Genomic DNA, 19,172 nt, shown 5'->3' with positions numbered 1-19,172 from the left:
AAAAAATATGTTTCTATTGAATACTGATGGAGCAACATCATTTGTGTGAAAATAAATCATAACAAATGTTTGTTTTGATTAAAAATCAGTTTTTAAGAAAGGTGGCGAGGGGGCCTTTTACTCCACACTGGTTATAGTGAAATAGTGTAAACATGGGGCAATAGTTATAGAGCAAAATTTGTCAACTTATGCAAATACTTTTGGGACAGCAAGAGGCTTTTTAAAAACATTTTTTTTTTAAGTAACACATTAAGATAATGCTTATTCAAAATAACCACTTCAGAAAAGGGTTAACAATTTTCTATTAATTTCAATCATATTTGCCATTTTATAACATCTCAATTACTCTGTTAAAAAAAAAAAAAAAAAAAAAAAGGCATTCTTCATACTAACTAAATAAATAAATAAAATGAATAAAGAGACAAACAAACAAAGAAATCTAGTGTAGCTTTAAAATGAAAAATTAGAAAGAAAGAAGTGTCCATAACTAAAACTACATTTCCCATAAAACCTTGTGTTATGACGCGCTGAGGGCTGGGGCTTGATGGCGTAGCGGCTCTTGCGTGTAGTAGAGTAAAATGTGTTTGACAGGAATCTGAAAGAGAGGAGGGGGCGGCGACACAAGAGTGGAAATCCGCACCTTCACTATATCGCCATCAATTCCTCCCTCCCCCCCGGTCAGTCTCTAGTCTTGTGCGGGGAGGCGAATGTTGTGAAGCCTGTTTTATTCGGAGGCTCAGCAACAGGGCACACAGAGTACAGGATGCAGTTGACTCTATCAACCCCGCGCTCAGGGAGCTCCCGCGACTAGCACCGCGCGCACGCAACGCGGAAAGTATCCAACAAGGAGAATGCGAATGGTTAGAGAGGACAGCATTCAATTAAAATGGAAACGATGTAGCTTCACCGCCGCATTGCATATATCTCGGGGAAACAGGTTAGAAAGTAGATAGCTAAATAGGACGGATTTTACCGTCATACATGTAAAGTTACTCATCCTCAAGATCAACTAGCCTGTAGTTGGTTGCAACAAAAGGAACCGCTGCTCGACAGTGTCTTCAGATACCAAAGGAGACAGAAGAAATAAAAATGTTACGGAGGAGACTGAACCGCTTGGTATGTATGAGACTACGTGCCCGTCTCACCGCCTTGCACTTACATGTTACTTACATGATACTTAGAAGGCAGCTTAATAACGACCGTCAGTGGCTGAAGGCGTCTTGTGTCGCCTGTCTAATTGCTCTACAGTCTTACCTAGTCTGTAACTTGTGATCAAGCTGAATCGATAACACATTTAAAATGGTACATATGTGAAGCTGTGTGTTTTATTTAAGATTGTAGAGCCACCCTACGAGAAAACGAGCTCTGGCTAACCTCAAGACTTTCTTAACACCACTAAAAGTGGCAATTACTTGAGGTATGCAGCGAACTTCCTGGTAACGTGGACCAGCTGTTGCCAAGTGAGACGTGTTTTTGGAACGCGCGCAAGCCATTCAAAACATTGGTGTGAGGGCTTTAAACAGCGTTAAGCTAATTTTTGTTAAGTTAAAGACTCTCTAAGAGTAGTGAGATGCCTACATAGACAGCATACTAGGTTTTGAGACGCTTGCGACGTCTCTTCTGTGATGGAGATAATCGTTTTAGGCAACGCGTTTCGATGTTTCCTGCCAATTTTAAAAGTTGAGCTGCATTCCGGCGAGCGTTAATCAAATTATTCCGCTCAGTCTTGCAAGCTAAGCCCTTTACGTGTTGTACTTGAATCCAATAATTAATTTCCTAATGCCCTTCATTGCGTCGCAACCTTTTAGATGAGAACTTTATTTTGACACGTGATGCAGCCTGTGTGTAATTCTACTAAATAACTGCAGAGCGTCAGGGCAGTGGCGGAGGAGCGCTTGAAGTTTAAAGTGGGCTTTAAGATGAAGCTTTTTTTTTGTCATGGCTGTAAGTGTACTTGTGTAATCAAATTTCTCCTCATTTGTACCATTACAAATGAATTCACAATGCTTTCCACATCCTTAAAGGTATAGTTCATTCAAAACTTAAAATGCGGTCATCATTTGTTCCAGATCTGTACGACTTCCTCCTGTGGAACACAAAAGGAGATGTTCATTTTCATTGTATGGAAAAAAACAGCCGTGTGAACATTGTTGAACATTTCTCCTCTTGTGTGCCACGAAAGAAAGTAATTTGGGTTTTGAACAACATGAGGGTGAGTATATGAATGATAACAGAATTAAAATTATTGGGTGAACTATCCCCTTCGCATAGTTTAGCTTGATCAGAACTGTTTGCCTTTTAACAATTTCATAGATCATATGCTTTAAAATTGAAACCTAACTTCTCTCAGTTTGGGTAATATGATGTTGCTCTTTCTGTTGTTATGTCTTGGTCAGTGTGAACAAACAACATTATCGCTTGCTTAATCTTTTTTTGGATAAATCAGTCCTTGGTCTCAGTCATTTAGCCCTTAATTCCGGTCATAAGATTATGTATTTGAAATAATTTGTTTGCAGTTAAATGATGAGGCCAGGGCAGGCAATCATTCTGGTGGCACTGACACGAGGTTCTTCTTTTATGCTGATCTGCTTTACTACCTTTTTTTCCTTTTATAGTGTAGTCCGCCAATAACCTGATGGTGCTCTTACGCTAAATTTTGCAACTGGCAGTGAGAGCAGTGTAGATACCAGCAGAAATAGACCAATATAGCCTAATTATAGCGTGGTCCGATATTCCCCAGTGTCCACTGGACAGATATGTAAGAGCCATTTTCATCAGTTCAAGGTGTGCCATAAGATTGCATCCACCCTGGGCCTTGCCCTTAATTCAGTATGACTGTTCTTTTTATGTGTTTTGTTATATAATTGACAACATGGATTCAATTAGGGATGTGCCAGGGTGGTCGACTAATGCATCTCCCATTAAAACCACCACCACTAAAAATATCAATTTTAGTAGTCGACCCCACCAATCAACTAGTCAGTTGTTGGATGACTAGTCGAATAGTGGGGTCGACTACTAACATGAATATTTTCATGAATTTCATGATGTCATGAATTAGATGTGTACCGGCAATATTATCTTGCAGTTTGTGCTTTTGAATGTGCAGCTAGGATCACTCTGAAGCACTCCGGTTACATTGAAGCACATCATTCTGCATTCAGGATGCACATAAGTGGTTTCTTGCCACTCTCTATTGGAGCCTTTCTTATTTTTCTTACTATGATAGTGTTATAGTTATTTAGCCTATTTATTTATTAAATATCCGTTTGTTACCATGTTGAATTACTGTACTTAGCATCTGTATATCCCTCTGAAACGCGTCTGATCAGGGTCACGTGAACATAACAGAGCCTACTTACATGCAATTATCCTTAACATAGACTAGTCAACTAGTCATTCAAACAACCGACCCACTAGTTGATTATGAAAATTGGTAGTTCTGCACATCCCTACATTTAATATGGTGACAAAAGTGGTGATGCTAAGCAAATCTCTTAATGTTTTTCCATATTCTTTGTGCTATTGTAATGGACAAATGTTTAATTTTCTCTTAATTCATAATTATTGGAAGAAAAAAAGATTAGGAATTATTATGTTTTTGTTCTAAAATGCAAAAAGAAACATTCAGAATTTTTTTTCTTTTGTGATTCAATAATTCATGCATCAAAAGTTTAAAATATAAGTCAGCATATTCCCGTGCCCTGCTCTGGTGTTTACTTCAACATCTTTTTGTACGGCTCATAAATAATGTTTGTGTGGCCACCATGCCTGTTGTCACTGCTGCAGACAGTGCTGTTATCACAGTCTGTCTCTTCAGTTCCTTTTCAGTTCCATCATCCATGTTAATGGGAAGTCTTCCCTTCACTGGAAAGTCAAGGTCTACTTGTGAAAGAGTCTGTATACGCAAGAGTCCTGAGCCTTGCCAAATTCTCTGTGGTTTGACATGCTGCTCAATCTACATTTTTGAGAAACTCATTAAAGATGGCTTTGGGAAAGCGGTGTTGGGGCCTGTTACAGGAAAACGCCATATGGTGTAATTTTTAAAAGGATTGTTAAATCTTGGAGCTTCCTTTGATGTACTTTCAGTCCTGAGTATAGTGGCCTGTTGTGTTTTGGGTGGGAGTTCTGGAGGAAAAGTGATAGCATTCAAGCTAAAATTTCTTTTGCACTGAGGGCCAAGTAACATGGACACATAAAGGAAGTCCTGGGCTGAAACCTTTCCGGAGCCTGCTTCTTGTTTCTGCAGGGGACCACTGAGTTGTATCAAGAGGAAATGCAAGAGGAGGTTGCAGTGGTTGCTTTGTTCCTGCATGTGCTGAGCACAGGTGCATTATTGGTGGATTGTTTAGAGATACTCTCTGAACAATAGATTATCATATGGTGGTTTATTTGCTTCAGTTAGACTTCAGAGAAGCTTTTGGCATGAAGATCCATCTTGGTTGATCCAATCTCCAGTGGTCAGCAGCAGTGCTAAATACAGATGAAAACGGGAGTCCAAAACATTTTGGCCCTGTTTCCACCTGGTATTAAGATGCATTTTTGGTGATCCAATCACATGTGTTCAGCCAAGACGCATTCCTGTTTCCACCTGGCATTTCCATGCATCTCAAAGGCATCGCCTGTGACCACTTGTGCTTAAATTTCGAGGGGAGGGTCTTTGACTTCATGACGACATACATGAGTCACTATGTCAGTGTTACTGCGTGATAATATTAGGGCTGCCCCCGACCAAAGATTTTCCTAGTCGACTAGTAGGCGTTAGTTTAAGCCGTTAGTCGACTAGTTGTCGCACGTTTATGATATTAATTTAATTACTTATATATATATATATATATATATATATATATATATATATATATATATATATATATATAGGCTATATGTTGGGTGGCATCAGAAAATGGTTTGCATTCCAGGGCTGAGAAAGAATGTTGTAAGTAATAGAGTCCAACCGATATGGGATTTTAGAGACTGATACCGATTTTAGAGAGGGAAAATTTACCAATTACCGATATGGTGACCGATATAGTTAATTTTTGAGCTGGAATGAAAACAGACCTTTTCTGTGTGGATTGTTCACCGATTTTGCACCGATATGACTATGCAAATGTACTCAGAAGGCTGCTTTCTTAAAGAAATATTTTTATCAAAGAATATTTGACAGGTGGAATACATTGTCAACAAATTCTAGAAATGAACACTGAGAAAATAAAGAATAAATGAAAATACAATAAATAACTTAATAAACATCAGTACTGTATGTTTAGTATGTCTATTGCTGACCATTAAAATAAAGAATAAATAAAAATAAAATAAATGGCTAAATAAACATCAGTATTACTGTTTTGTATCAGTCAAATGCTGACTATATTAATACTGTCAAGAGATAAACAGCGGCAGCGGTGTTACTCCGAATTCTGCTATGCAAGTTCAGGGGAAACTTTCAACGGTGGAAAACCAGACTTTTAAATATTACATTTTGTAAATATAAACGCACGAAGCGAGCCGCAGCACAAAAGCGGTAATGATTCTGAATGTGTCGGAAAAACCAGCAAGGAGACTGTCTGAACATTTTGTTAAATTATAGAGAGAAATGCACATTAGGGTTGTGCCGACAGGTGATGATCTTGGGATTGAAGATGGTCGGAGTGATCGCCAATGGCTGATGCCTTTGATGATGTCAAGATGATATTTGGCTAGTTTTCCCATTAATGTATTAAATTATTATTATTATTATTATTATTTTAAGTATTAATAGGCTATTATCATTATCAAATGAATATTACAAATAATTTGCCCGTAGACACACAGACATGCGCTTGAAGAAACACACTTTATTATATTATAAATAATAATATTCAGATGACAGAAAAGCTGTTTATTTGGAGGCGTGCATTCACATGGAACACGCGCATGTAAAAGGTTCTCACTCTTTCTTTGTTTCTGTCTTCTGAATTTGTTTTGCAAGAACAGTATCATCTATGAATGCTGCAAATGACCTCAGTCATCTCAGCTCAGGAGTTGTTTTGTGTTCAGTTTGCTTTATTTCCACAGAGCAGTTCATTGTGACCAACTCTGCAGCCTATATATCTGTGATTAAAACAAAAGAATACAAAAACGCGTTCACCTCGAACCATGATTTATATTTCAGTGATTATCATCATCATAATTATTATTTTACATTTATAATTGTTTATATGTCTTCATTTGTGTAAGTAATTTTCCACCTGCATGTTTAGACGGATACTCGCCTGACGGTAAATGGAAATGTGGTTACTTATTATTTTTTTGATCACTTCATTATTTGAATTGCTTTTTCATTTCATTTGGAGTGCAATTTGAATTTAAAAATGTATTTGATTTAAGTTTTTTGTTTTTTAAATAAATGTAATTTTCAATGCAAAATCACTAAATCAAGAATATACACTGATCCCTCAGTCTGGGTGTTGCTGATGTAATTGGATATTGTGATTTAAAAAAATAAATAATAAAATAAATATTGAGAACAAATTTCTTGCATATCGCCCAGCACTAGGAGGGAACAAAACAAATGTATTCACACACATTCAAAGTCATTACCCTTCCGAAGCAGCTAAATTGGGACATGGGATGAAAGGTAATAACAACCCACAATAAGTGATCTATTTCCCCAGACAATGAAATACCCGACCGGTAGCCCTTGATGGAGAGAATGCACGGGTGAAGTAGGTTCGTTGCCAAAGAGATGTTGCTCTTCACAACTATTGAAAAAAATGAAAAAAAAATTGAAAAGCACACATTTTAAGTACACTTAATTTTTTTCAGTTTCATATGAATTTTTAGTTAAAATAAAGTTTCAAGTTTGAAATCAAGCTGCCTTGCATTATTGTGTCGGCTATTGCTTAACAAAAATTACCCCATAGTACCACTTAGCGTCCAACCAGTGGTAATACTGGTGTTAGTCGGTTTAAATGTGAACACCGCACCGGTGTGAAAATTATGATATTTTGGCAAGTCTAGTGACCACATTGCATTTGTAGTATAAACACTAATCCGTTCTAACGTGTCCTGGACAACAGCGACGGACCACTGCATTAAACGAGTTTTAAATCGTCCGATCGTAAAATTTGAAGAAGTAAATACATATACTGTGCATGCATAAGACTTAACTGATCTTCTTTAGTGTGCCTGATATCAGCATGCAGTGATGCTGATCATGTGAAGCATGCACATACAAAGTTCACTTTTTACATGTACTCCACTTAAACATCTAAGAATTTTGCTACAAATCTCACATTTGTGCTAGGATTAGAATTGTAGGTATAACTTAAAGAAACCGTCAATTGTTTTCTTTCTTTTTTGTGTGCTTTATAATCATGCAGTAATGGTAACCAGTGATGTAGTGTGTGTATGAAATATACACTCATGAAAGTAGCAGTCATGAAATCCAAACACAAGTGGACAACTCATTTTACTACCAAGTGTAAACCGTGTCTCACCTGACCATGTGTGAACAGATCACGTGAGATGGATACTAATATCTGGTGTAAACAGGGCTATGTCAGGCCTGTCTGACAGGATCTGTTTATGTGGTGCTTTCACTTTTTATTTTTAGCAGATCTTTCCTTTTCAACAGTTAAAGCTGATGTTAGAGAGCTTCGTTTTGTGCATATGATACTCTCTTAGGAAAGACTTACCTCTTTGAAGAAAACCCCTGAGGAGATCTGAAGATGGAGCTGTGTGGATGTTATTAACCATGGTTTATCCCTGAAAGACTGCAAATGTTTGATGTGCAATGGACCATCTTTGGTTTTTCACCATCTGTAATAATTTATTTGCGATATTGTGAGACATCTGTGAATTGTTTTTCTTTTCTTTCTAGATCTCTTTCTTTTTCGCTTGTATTTGGTTGGACAGTGTAGAGGCGAGAGAAAACTGTAAGAGAAGGAGATACAGGAACGTGTACTACAGGGAAATCGAAAAATAAGCTGAGCCAGATTCACACAACATGTTGGAGCATTTGCACAACCCACTCGGCTCATTTATTTCTAGTTATCTTTTTTGCAAAAAACAACTAAATGCCTTCAGTCCTATTGCTGGCATGAGTCCCACAAAAGTCTGGACTACTGAAGACTTGGTGTTAAGCTTTTTTTTCTCTAACCACAAGCCAGACAGAGTAACTCTTGAGGTGGTGTACACTGTTTTACCTCATTCCAAATGTTCCTTAATCATAGGGAACTGCTGAGATACCTTGCTTAATATAAATTATGGCCAGTTTCTTTAGTGTTGTGTTTTCAGTTTTGCTGAGATTTGAGCCCAGCAGGGGCTCTCAGTATCCCTCATCATTGCCTGTCTTGTCTATGCTGTGTATGAGTAGTCAGGCATACTGTCATCCAAGGACCACTCAGTCCTGCCCTACTCCACTGCATTGTGTCCTAGCTGCTAATCAGTCTGGCTGTGCCAGCAATGCATATCTTTTGGTGTCTGCATAGTGCATGAGCATCATAAACGGTGGCCGCTGGACTCATGGGAACCTGGTATCCACATTTTCATCCAAATGGTAATTAAATTACGGAAACTAAACCCCAAAGTGCAGACTGTAAACTGATTTAAACACTGAATAGAAAGTCCAACAGATGTCTTTTTTAAACAATGAGCAAGTAATTAACTCCATGTGTTTATGGTGCTTTATAAAAGGCTATATTGCAAAACATTGTTGATTTATGTGGTTTTGCTTTTTCACCATATATCCTGCTGACTTCAACTCGTGATTGAAATGTAACATAAATAGGCCAAGAGCCGAAACTCTGCTTCTGAAAATGCCTATGAAATTTTGGTATTGTGACAACCCTTCTCACCAGTTGCTGTTTTGAAGCTTGTGCATCAAAACCAAGCTAATTCCAGACCAGCTTTATATTACAATGGGAAATGTATGAACAATTATGAGCAATTATCTGCGTTGTTTGCTTTCACAACATGGCTCATGCTTTGAAAAACCGTTCACTATCTTGTCAAAACAGATCAACGCCAGCCTTGTCCCTGGTATTTTGTGTAAGCTGCTCTTTGTGGTAGAGTAGTGGCCATGTACCCTGTGTGTGTGTGTGTGTGTGTGTGTGTGTGTGTGGAACCATCATCACAGAGGGCCGTTAGTACTGTGGACAAAAGCTCTGTCCATATATCTTCTTCAGTTCCACAGAGCTCTGCTCACATAGCGACCTGGCTCCATTTGTTTTGCAGCCCCTTGACCAACTGAAAATTATCTTTAGCTGGTATCTTGAGCTCTGTTCCATCTCAAATTTCCCTCCTGATCATCACAAAAGGTCCCTAATCATTACGGACCACCTGTTGCAGGGGGTAGTTACACCAGTGATAACCATTTTGATAGTGTGCTGGACTCTTGGGGGTAAGTGGAGGGGGGTGAAGGGTGTGCACCGGCCTGCCTGGGCCAGTGATTTATTGGCCTTGTTTCATCAGGAGAGCCACGTATTGATTAGTATCCTGCTCCATTTTGCTGCCATTTGTCTTGTCCCTCCCGAACTGGCTGGCAGACAGAAATGCTTATGCTGACTACTTTTTTCCTCTCTCTCTCTTTCTTTATTTCTTTAGCTCCAACGCTCATTGCACACCGGCTTCCCATAATGACAATGTGCTAACCGTGTACGGCTCAACCACACATCTCATCAGAGTCAGGGAGGGTGAGAGAAAACAGTGCAGAATCTAGGCAAGGAAATGGAAGTGCGTGTGTAGATCTACCTGTTGTATCCCTCATGTTACCTACCTTGTGTAATAAACAGTAAGGCTGGGTATTGATACAGATTTCTCGATTCAATTCCAATTCACAAGCTTTTGATTCTATTTCGATTCTATATTGATTTATATAAGTATATTTCAGTTATAATGTCCATTTTGCTTGCATATGGAAGAAATTCTCTCCCAGCTAATGCTGTTAATTAAACAGGAGACCTTCTAACTAGGAACATTACAAAAATATATTCATTTTACAATATATTAATATATTAATACTATATTTTATTGGTTTTTCATCATTTTGGTCACATTTTAGCATTTAAAATTTTTTAAAACCCATGTATTCCATTAATAAATATGATATTATATTGCAAATGTTATATGTTGTTACATGTTTATAGTTTAATGAATAATTTATACTATTTATAGTATTTACATTGATATGTAGAACACGTGCTAAAAATTGGTGCCGTCTCTTTAAGAAAGCCAGAAGTTCTGTAAAGAGTGTCTGTAAATGAGCGCATATTAACGAGAGGACTCAAATGGCTTCTTTGCCTCATCCTTGCTATTTGTTATTAAATGTAAATATTTTTTTATCAACAATTGACAGTGAAGAACAGAGAGGATGTTAAAAGAGAAATTATTCAATGACAAATAGATTGTGTGGATCACGTCTTTGGACACTATGCGGAACGAGTAAAATCAAACTTTAACTCAACACACAGTGAACGCCTATATACTACTCAATCAATAGTGAGTGAAATCTAAACATTTACCAGCCATTGGCTAATCACAGACTTTTTTTAATATCATAGCAAGTGGTTTACTTGCATTGTAGAGATTTGCGTATATAGTAAGAAATCAATCTTGGGATTTTAAAATTGATATCGAGATCCTTCAAATTAAGATTGTGATGCATCGGAAAATCTATATTGTCTTAATTGACAGGCTCTCAGAGCCTGATTTCCACTGCCAGGGGTTGGAGATCAAGGAGCATCGGGTCTATCTCTAAAAGCAAGGCTGAATACTCAGTTTGTCATCTTAAATAATTTAGGTGACTCGTTTTTTAAAATTCTCCTCACAGTGCGCCTTCCATTCCCAGCTGTATATCGTCACCAGGCTAGTGGACTTTAAATGCATTCCTTTCATCCATTTATTTATAAAGCCTCATCCTGAGGTTCCCTGTGCCCCAGCCTCCAGCAATACCCTAAGAGCACTCGTGCTGCAGTGTAAAGAGAATAATGTAAAGTCTGAGTGTGTGAAAGGGAAGAAAGGGGAAAAAGGGTGAGTTAGTGTTTTCTTGGTGATACTTTTGCTTCAACTGTCAAAAAAAGACACTTTCCCCTTATACCAGCAAAAGCAAAAGGACCCATTACCCAGTCTTGTTGCACACCCACTAGGGATGGAATTTGTGAGTTTTATCTAGATTTTTTCTTTATATGTTTACATATATATTGTTATTGATATTTTAATGGTGTTGCATAGTGTGCTGATGCCGTGCTGGGATAGAGTTTAAGAACAGTTGTCATGATAAAGTTGCATCTTTAAAGTCATCCCCTTTAAAATACAGCTGCTACAATCATACACATTCAGATGGATGTCTTGCCGTTGCTCACTGCTTTTTGAGCATCATGCACAATTGTTGCATTTGTAAGGTGTGTCAAGTTAAAAATATTCCAGTTTAAAAAAAATACTTCTCCCTGCATTCTGTTCCATTTCATTGTGCTCTGTCAAGCTGTTTTCGAATGCAAGAACACAGCTTTTAAGTGCATTCGATCAGATTCAGGTGAATGCAAAACCACCCTAATTATGCAGTGCTTCCTAAAGACCAGTTATTTGACAAGTAAATATCTAGTTTTGCAGATTCTTAACACCCACAAACTGAAACACAGAGCTCCTGATTAAATAATGGGCTCTGATGAGAACCAGAGCCCACACTGGAGCTCTCAGACCATCAGTCCACTGCAGGGAGAGAAATTAATCTTTACTCAGCTCACTGGTGAATGTCAAGTCATTTTTATTTGTATAGCGCCTTTCACAACACACATAGTTTCAAAGCAGCTTTACAGAAGATCAGTCATTAACAGAAGATAAAACTGTAATATCTATAATGTCTTGGAGTCATCATTGTGTAGTTTGATAAAATATGATTGTGAATTGTGTTTAAAAACAAGTAATTAATAATAATTATATTTATAACCCCAGTGAGCAAGATGAAGGTGACTGTGGCAAGGAACACAAAACTCCATAAGATGTTGGTTAATGGAGAAAAATAACCTTGGGAGAAACCAGACTCACTGTGGGGGCCAGTTCCCCTCTGGCTAACATCATGAATATAATGCCAATATTACTCATGAATAGTGCAAGTCATGGTTTAAAATTATTAAACTAAGTAAGTGTTAAGGGTCAGTGTTTAAAACAAAGATTTTGTATGAACTAAGATTAATGACTAATGTCTTTGAAGTCCATCCTGGATTAACTGCAGAAGTTCACATAGATGCAATTGTCCTTGTTAGTTGGCTGATGAAGGGTTTTGTTGGCAATTCATTTATAGTCTGTGTATTCCATTTCAAGAGTGTAGTCCATCATTAGACCGAGGTGATGTAGGCAGAGATCAGATAGGTGCATCACAGTTCAAACTGGCCGGTAATTTCGGTGAGGTCTATCAAAGTCCAAGGTTCAGGCAATGGCATATGAAGTATCCCATGTTTTATGGTTGGAGTTGGCATCAGTTCATCCTCTGAAGTCCATCGTAATAGACTGAAGTGATGTTTGGCTGGCACCGGCTGCTGTTAGTCATCATCACACAGCGACACATAGCAGTGAAGTCCAGCATGAAGCAGGAATGGAGCTGGATCCAGCCGGTTCTGGTGACCTCCAGGATAGGAATCCCGAGGTTGAGACAGGGAAACAAATAATATTAGCATAGATGCCATTCAGTTTATTACAGAGTTATAGTTCACGATCAATGTTTCTGGTTCCGGCAAACTTAAATAAAGCAGCCTAATTGTGAGCATGTCGGAATGCCGTGAATGTGAGTGAAGCCACGGCCCTGAGCTTCAAACCGTGTGCCGCCTCAGCAAGCTGGATTCGCTGTAGTGCACATTAGATTCCTTTTGCTGTTAAGCTCTTTTGACAAAGCTAGTTTTTTCTCCGTCCCTTCAAACAGAATTTGCAGTATTTAATTGAACAGTAATTACAGTCAGTGATGCTCAATGCATATTAAACGATAATCGTATCAGAGCCACAGGAGCTGAGATGCAGATTTTTTTTAAGCATGTCAGCATTTAGATGCAAATATCCGATGCTGAACGGTATCTAGAACAGCTCCATCTCCACCATCACTCCATTCTCTGCCCCCTCCCCCCCCCCTCTCTCTGGGATGAAAGCCACAGTGCAGTCAAACAGATTAGTTTATCCAAAGATGCACTGTGCAAAGGAAGAGACATGATTGTACCCGTGTTAGCACCATTGGTGCTAACCTCCCTCCGATACGCCTGCTGCACTTGACTAGCAGAGATTCTTCTCTTTCTTGTATGAAATCTCACCACATTTTCTTAATTACAGACTACAGAGTAGTTCTGTGGTGTGCATTTGATGTCTCGAGTTATTCTTTTTTAGAAATAAGGATTTGTAGAGACTCTGCTGAATGGCTTCTGTAGACTGTGGCTTCAAAGTCTATGCATTTGGTATGATCTCACAGATCAAGTTGAAAAACATGTTTTAAGGTATTCTTACTTGTCATTGGATTTGTGCTGTGAGCTTTAAAGACATGAAGGCATTCAAAACACTTAACTTGATGCAGGATTTGACATGTATGAGTGAAACCTTACCCTTTATACGATTTAAGGGGGATGCTATGGATAGGCTATGATGATATTATGGACACAATGCATGATGGACACATTTGATCGAGGAAACAAGTAAGACACTGTAACAATTCAAGGATGGGAAAGGAGGAAGCTGGGACCAGTTTGACAAAACCAAAACACGCACTGCTTTTCAGCCAGCTATGTATGAACATACGCTCCTAGCATAGACACACAGACAGTCTTCATGCATCTCTCCCGTCTGCCGCTGTCTCCTCTCCTTAAATAATCCCACTGCCCCTCACTGGAACGCGAGACCGGTGTGGCACACAGGTGGAACTCATTCACCACTTGTCTTCCCGGCCTCGCCCTACCCATACGCCTCTCAGCCCCGCTCTGCTCGCCACATACCCTCATTGCCAAACTCATGTCGGGGAATTCCGGCCTGTGACTATGATGTGTGTGGCAGATATAATGTGTAATTATGGCAAGTGTGTACCCTTGAACAGTCATATTTTTATTTGACTTGTGGCTATGACATTATCAAGTAAGAGATCAAGAATCCCCTTACCTTATTAAAATTGACACTAGTCTGAGTAAATTTGTTGTGACAGGTGAATATAAGAGGGGTTGTTTTTTTTCAGAGTCTGTTCGAAAGTCTCACATCTATTGTTGCTAGATGGATGCCCTATGACCGTGACCAACCATAGCCACATTCATGTCATAAGTATGATGAAACATATGACTAGGTGTGTCAAATACACCCGTATACACTACAACATCATGTAATCTGATGTGTGGCCATGACAACACATTTTAAAATATCAAGAGTTCCTTCACAATTTTACATCAGCAGTGTCTTGACATTATTCGAAACAATTTTGAAAAGATTAATGTAAATATAAGAGGTCTAATTCAAAGTCTTTTGTAAGAGCCACACTTCCTGTGGCCAGTTGATGGCACTATGACTGTGACCCACAATAGTCACATCCATGTGATCAGTCCCCAAACATACAGCTCAATTTTGACCTAAATAACAAAAATGCACGCAGAAGATAATAGACACTTCCTGTTTCCCTTTTCTTTTTTTTTTTGCCACTAATTTATTGACTTGCTATGGCAACACCATTCAATATATAAAAAATCAGTTTGCAATTTAGCATCTTCATTGTCTTTGCATAATGTTGCCTTAATTTGGTGCCAGTCACGTGAATCCCCTAGGAGGACAGTTTAAAAGTTCAGGGCCTGCAATTTTCAAAACAATCCAAATTCAATCCAGAATGGCTGACTTCCTGTTGAGCAGAGTTAAAGACTGTAGTTTTGAAAGTTGTCCGGCTTGATGAGAACAATATATGTACCAAGTTTGGTGACTGTAGGTAAAACTGACCCCACCACTTTAAACAAAGGGTGGTGCTACAGAGCCCGCCTTACACGCCCATGTGTGACCTTTTGCCCAGGCCTAATGGCCGACAACTCTGATGTGTGTGCAAAATTTCATGAGTTTTTAAGCATGTTAAGTGCCCCAAAAGTACCCAAAACCTTGAAAAGTATTATTATAATAATCCTTAGAAGAACAATAGGGTCTCCGCACTTTCATTGCTTGGGCCCTAATAATGTGCACTGATGAATATGCAGACATTTATTAAGAAAGGGTCAAAGGGTTTAAATTACATTTGATCATTTAGCAGATGCTTTTATTCAAAGCAACTTAGAAAAATCACAAGCAATTTATCATACTGGAGCCAAAGTTATTCACAGTACAGCAACACTTGAGTTTCGAGTGAAACAGAGTCGTACAGAAGATAGAGTAAAAGGGTAAATGTAGGAAAGTAGTTTGGTTTATATGAAGTGCCCAGTGTTTCCGCTGTATGCATTCTGCAGCTGTGCACCGCTGCTGCTGAAATTTCACAGGGTTCATTTAATATTCTTCATTCATATTATGTCTTTTGATTGTGAATGGTGACTGCACTTAATGTAATAATGATCACAGCCCCATCCACTGAGCTAACCAACATCACAAGTTGCGTTCCTTTCATGCAGACTTTTCAACTGACTATGGTCGACAAAGCGCACAGGCTTCCTGTTTTTTTTCTTTGCCTCAGCTTTTCCTCACACTTTTGCGCCTTTCACATCCCTCTCTAATCTCACAGGTCTCTGCTGACTTGGTCTGGAAACTGGGCCAAGCAAGCTCTTACCAGTTGCATTTTTACATACATTTCAGAGCAAGAACAGGCATGTCTTCAGTGAATGTTTGGGATCACATCTTTAATATAATTTCAGTTTGACAAAACCAAAGAAAAAAGTTTGCAAAGAGTGAATGTTAGCGTTACCATCACGTGTCGAAAGCCGGCAGTGAAAATACGACTTGTACAGTGTCAGAAGGGGCAATATCTGCCTCCTGGAATTAATTTTCAGAGACATTTGTTACCTTCCATAAGTTCATTCTTTCCCTAACCATTTAAAACACAGTTTTCTTCCATTTATATCAAATACATCAATTGAATCATTTAATTGAAATAAATTCTCAATCTATACAATTAAGGCAGTTTCTTATGAAAAGAAACCAACATCAAATCAGAATTAGCTTTATTGCCAGGTATGCTTACACATACAAGGAATTTGTCTTGGTGACAGGAGCTTCCAGTGCACAACAATACAATACAGCAACAAGACAGAGATAATAATAATACAAAATCGAACAAGAATAAAAATTGGATAGAAAATGAAGTATATATAGAATACACAATAAGACTATATATATATATATATATATATATATATATATATATATATATATATATATATATAAACATCCCTTTTTCAGGACACTGTATTTTAAAGATAATTTTGTAAAAATCCAAATAACTTTAAAGATCTTTATTGTAAAGGGTGTTTTCCATGCTTGTTCAATGAACCATAAACATTTAATGAACATGCACCTGTGGAACGGTTGTTAAGACACTAACAGCTTACAGACGGTAGGCAATTAAGGTCACAGTTATAAAAATTTAAGACACTAAAGAGACCTTTCTACTGACTCTTAAAAACACCAAAGAAAGATGCCCAGGGTCCCTGCTCATCTGCGTGAACATGCCTTAGGTATGCTGCATGGAGGCATGAGGACTGCAGATGTGGCCAGGGCAATAATTTGCAATGTCCGTACTGTGAGACGCCTAAGACAGCGCTGCAGGGAGACAGGAAGGACAGTCAATCATCCTCGCAGTGGCAGACCATGTGTAACAACACCTGCACAGGATCGGTACATCCGAATATCACACCTGCGGGACAAGTACAGGATGGCAACAACAACTGCCAGAGTTACACCAGGAACGCACAATCCCTCCATCAGTGCTCAGACTGTCCATAATAGGCTGAGAGAGGCTGGACTGAGTGTTTGTAGGCCTGTTGTAAGGCAGGTCCTTACCAGACATCACAGGCAACAACGTCGCCTATGGGCACAAACCCACCTTCACTGGACCAGACAGGACTGGCAAAAAGTGCTCTTCACTGACGAGTTGCAGTTTTGTCTCACCAGGGGTGATGGTGGGACTCGCGTTTATTGTCGAAGGAATGAGCGTTACACCAAGGCCTGTACTCTGGAGCGGGATCAATTTGGAGGTGGAGGGTCCATCATGGTCTGGGACGGTGTGTCACAGCATCATCAGACTGAGCTTGTTGTCATTGCAGGCAATCTCAACGCTGTGCGTTACAGGGAAGACATCCTCCTCCCTCATGTGGTACCCTTCCTGCAGTCTCGTCCTGACATGACCCTCCAGCATGACAGTGCCACCAGCCCTACTGCTCGTTCTGTGCGTGATTTCCTGCAAGACAGGAATGTCAGTATTCTGCCATGGCCAGCAAAGAGCCCGGATCTCAATCCCATTTAGCACGTTTGGGACCTGTTGGATCGGAGGGTTAGGGCTAGGGCCATTCCCTCCCAGAAATGTCTGGGAACTTGCAAGTGCCTTGGTGGAAGAGTGGGGTAACATCTCACAGCAAGAACTGTGAAATCTGGCACAGTCCATGAGGAGGAGATGCACTGCAGTACTTAATGCAGCTGGTGGCCACACCAGATACTGACTGTTAGTTTTGATTTTGACCTCCCCTTTGTTCAGGGACATATTATTCCATTTCTGTTAGTCACATGTCTGTGAAACTTGTTCAGTTTATGTCGTAGTTGTTGAATCGCATATATATATATATATATATATATATATATATATACACACACACACACACACGCACATACACATGTAGTGCAAATACAAATCTGTTATATACAGTGCAAGGGAATGTATTGGCAGAAGAGGTAGGATATGTTGGATATATATAAAAAGACTAAACTGTAAATTGCACATAATTATTGCTCAGTGGGGCAGTTTTAACTGTTCATGAGATGGATAGCCTGAGGGAACTGTTACTGTGCCTGACGGTTCTGGTGCTCAGAGCTTTGTAGCGTTGGCTAGAAGGCAACAGTTCAAAAAGGTAGGAGGCAGGGTGAGTGGGGTCCAGAGTGATTTTTCCTCATCTGGAAGTGTACCGTTCTTGAAGGGAGGGCGGGGGGCATCCAGTAATCCTCTCAGCAGTCCAAACCGTCCTCTGTAGTCTTCTGATATCCGATTTCATAGCTGCACCAAACCAGACAGTTACTGAAGTGCAGAGGACAGACTCAGTGGCTGCTGAGTAGAACTGTATCGGCAGCATCTGTGGCAGGTTGAACTTCCTCAACTGGCGAAGGAAGTACAGCCTCTGCTGGGCCTTTTTCACAATGGAGTCAATGTGGGTTTCCCACTTTAGGTCCTGTGAAATGGTAGTGCCCAGGAACCTGAATGACTTCACTGCTGCCACAGTGCTGTTTAGAATGGTGAGGAGGGTCAGTGTTGGGGTGTTCCTCCTAAAGTCCACAAACATCTCCACTGTTTTGAGCGTGTTCAGCTCCAGGTTGTTTTGACTGCACCAGACAGCCTCCCTTCTGTATACAGACTCATCGTCATCTTGGATGAGGCCGGTGACGGTGATGTCATCTGCAAACTTCAGGACCTTGACAGAAGAGTCCTTGGCGGTGCAGTTGTTTGTATACAGGGAGAAGAGTAGTGTGGAGAGCACATATCCCTGGGGGGCACCTGTGTTGATTGTACAGGTGCTGGAATTGAATTTCCCTTGTCTCACTAGCTGCTGCCTGTCCGTCAGAAAGCTGGTAATCCATTGACAGATAGACGTGGGAACAGGGTTGAAAGCCGAACTGAAGTCCACAAAAAGGATCCTTGCATATGTCCCTGGTCTGTCCACATGTTGACTGCATCCTCCACAGACCTGTTTGCTTGATTAGCAAATTGAAGGGGATCTAGAAAGGGTCCAGTGATGTTCTTCAGGTGGGCCAACACCAGTCTCTCAAATGATTTCATGACCACAGACGTCAGGGCGATGGGTCTGTAGTCATTAAGTCCTGTGATTTTTGGTTTCTTTGGGACAGGAATGACGATTGAGCGTTAAAAGCAGCATGGGACTTCACACTGCTCCAGTGATCTATTGAAGATCAGTGTGAAGATGGGGGCCAGCTGGTTAGCACACGATCTAAGACAAGTGTGTGAAACGCCGTCTGGGCCCAAATAGCTGTACATATTTGACAACTTC

General features: G+C 39.6%; 1 protein-coding gene across 6 annotated transcripts in view; it reads left to right on the top strand.

Moving 5' to 3' along the window:
* Positions 1-571: 571 nt before the first annotated feature.
* LOC127413247 (phospholipid-transporting ATPase 11C-like) overlaps positions 572-19,172 on the top strand; it is a 92,211-nt gene continuing 73,610 nt past the window's right edge. For 4 of the 6 annotated variants that reach the window (XM_051650212.1, XM_051650211.1, XM_051650210.1 and 1 more), the window contains exons 1-2: positions 1,905-1,944; positions 2,070-2,212. In XM_051650212.1, coding sequence (XP_051506172.1) covers positions 1,920-1,944; positions 2,070-2,212 — 168 coding nt within the window. In that variant the 5' untranslated portion in view covers positions 1,905-1,919. Of the gene's footprint in view, positions 1,117-1,904; positions 1,945-2,069; positions 2,213-9,588; positions 9,718-19,172 lie in introns of those variants that run through there. The other 2 variants (XM_051650215.1, XM_051650214.1) reach the window with 2 other exon arrangements.

Source organism: Myxocyprinus asiaticus, chromosome 22, assembly GCF_019703515.2.
Source record: "Myxocyprinus asiaticus isolate MX2 ecotype Aquarium Trade chromosome 22, UBuf_Myxa_2, whole genome shotgun sequence".
In the NCBI taxonomy this organism is placed as follows: domain Eukaryota; kingdom Metazoa; phylum Chordata; class Actinopteri; order Cypriniformes; family Catostomidae; genus Myxocyprinus; species Myxocyprinus asiaticus.
The sequence above is the reverse complement of the archived record's forward strand: the minus strand, read 5'-3'. Positions and strand labels throughout refer to the sequence as shown.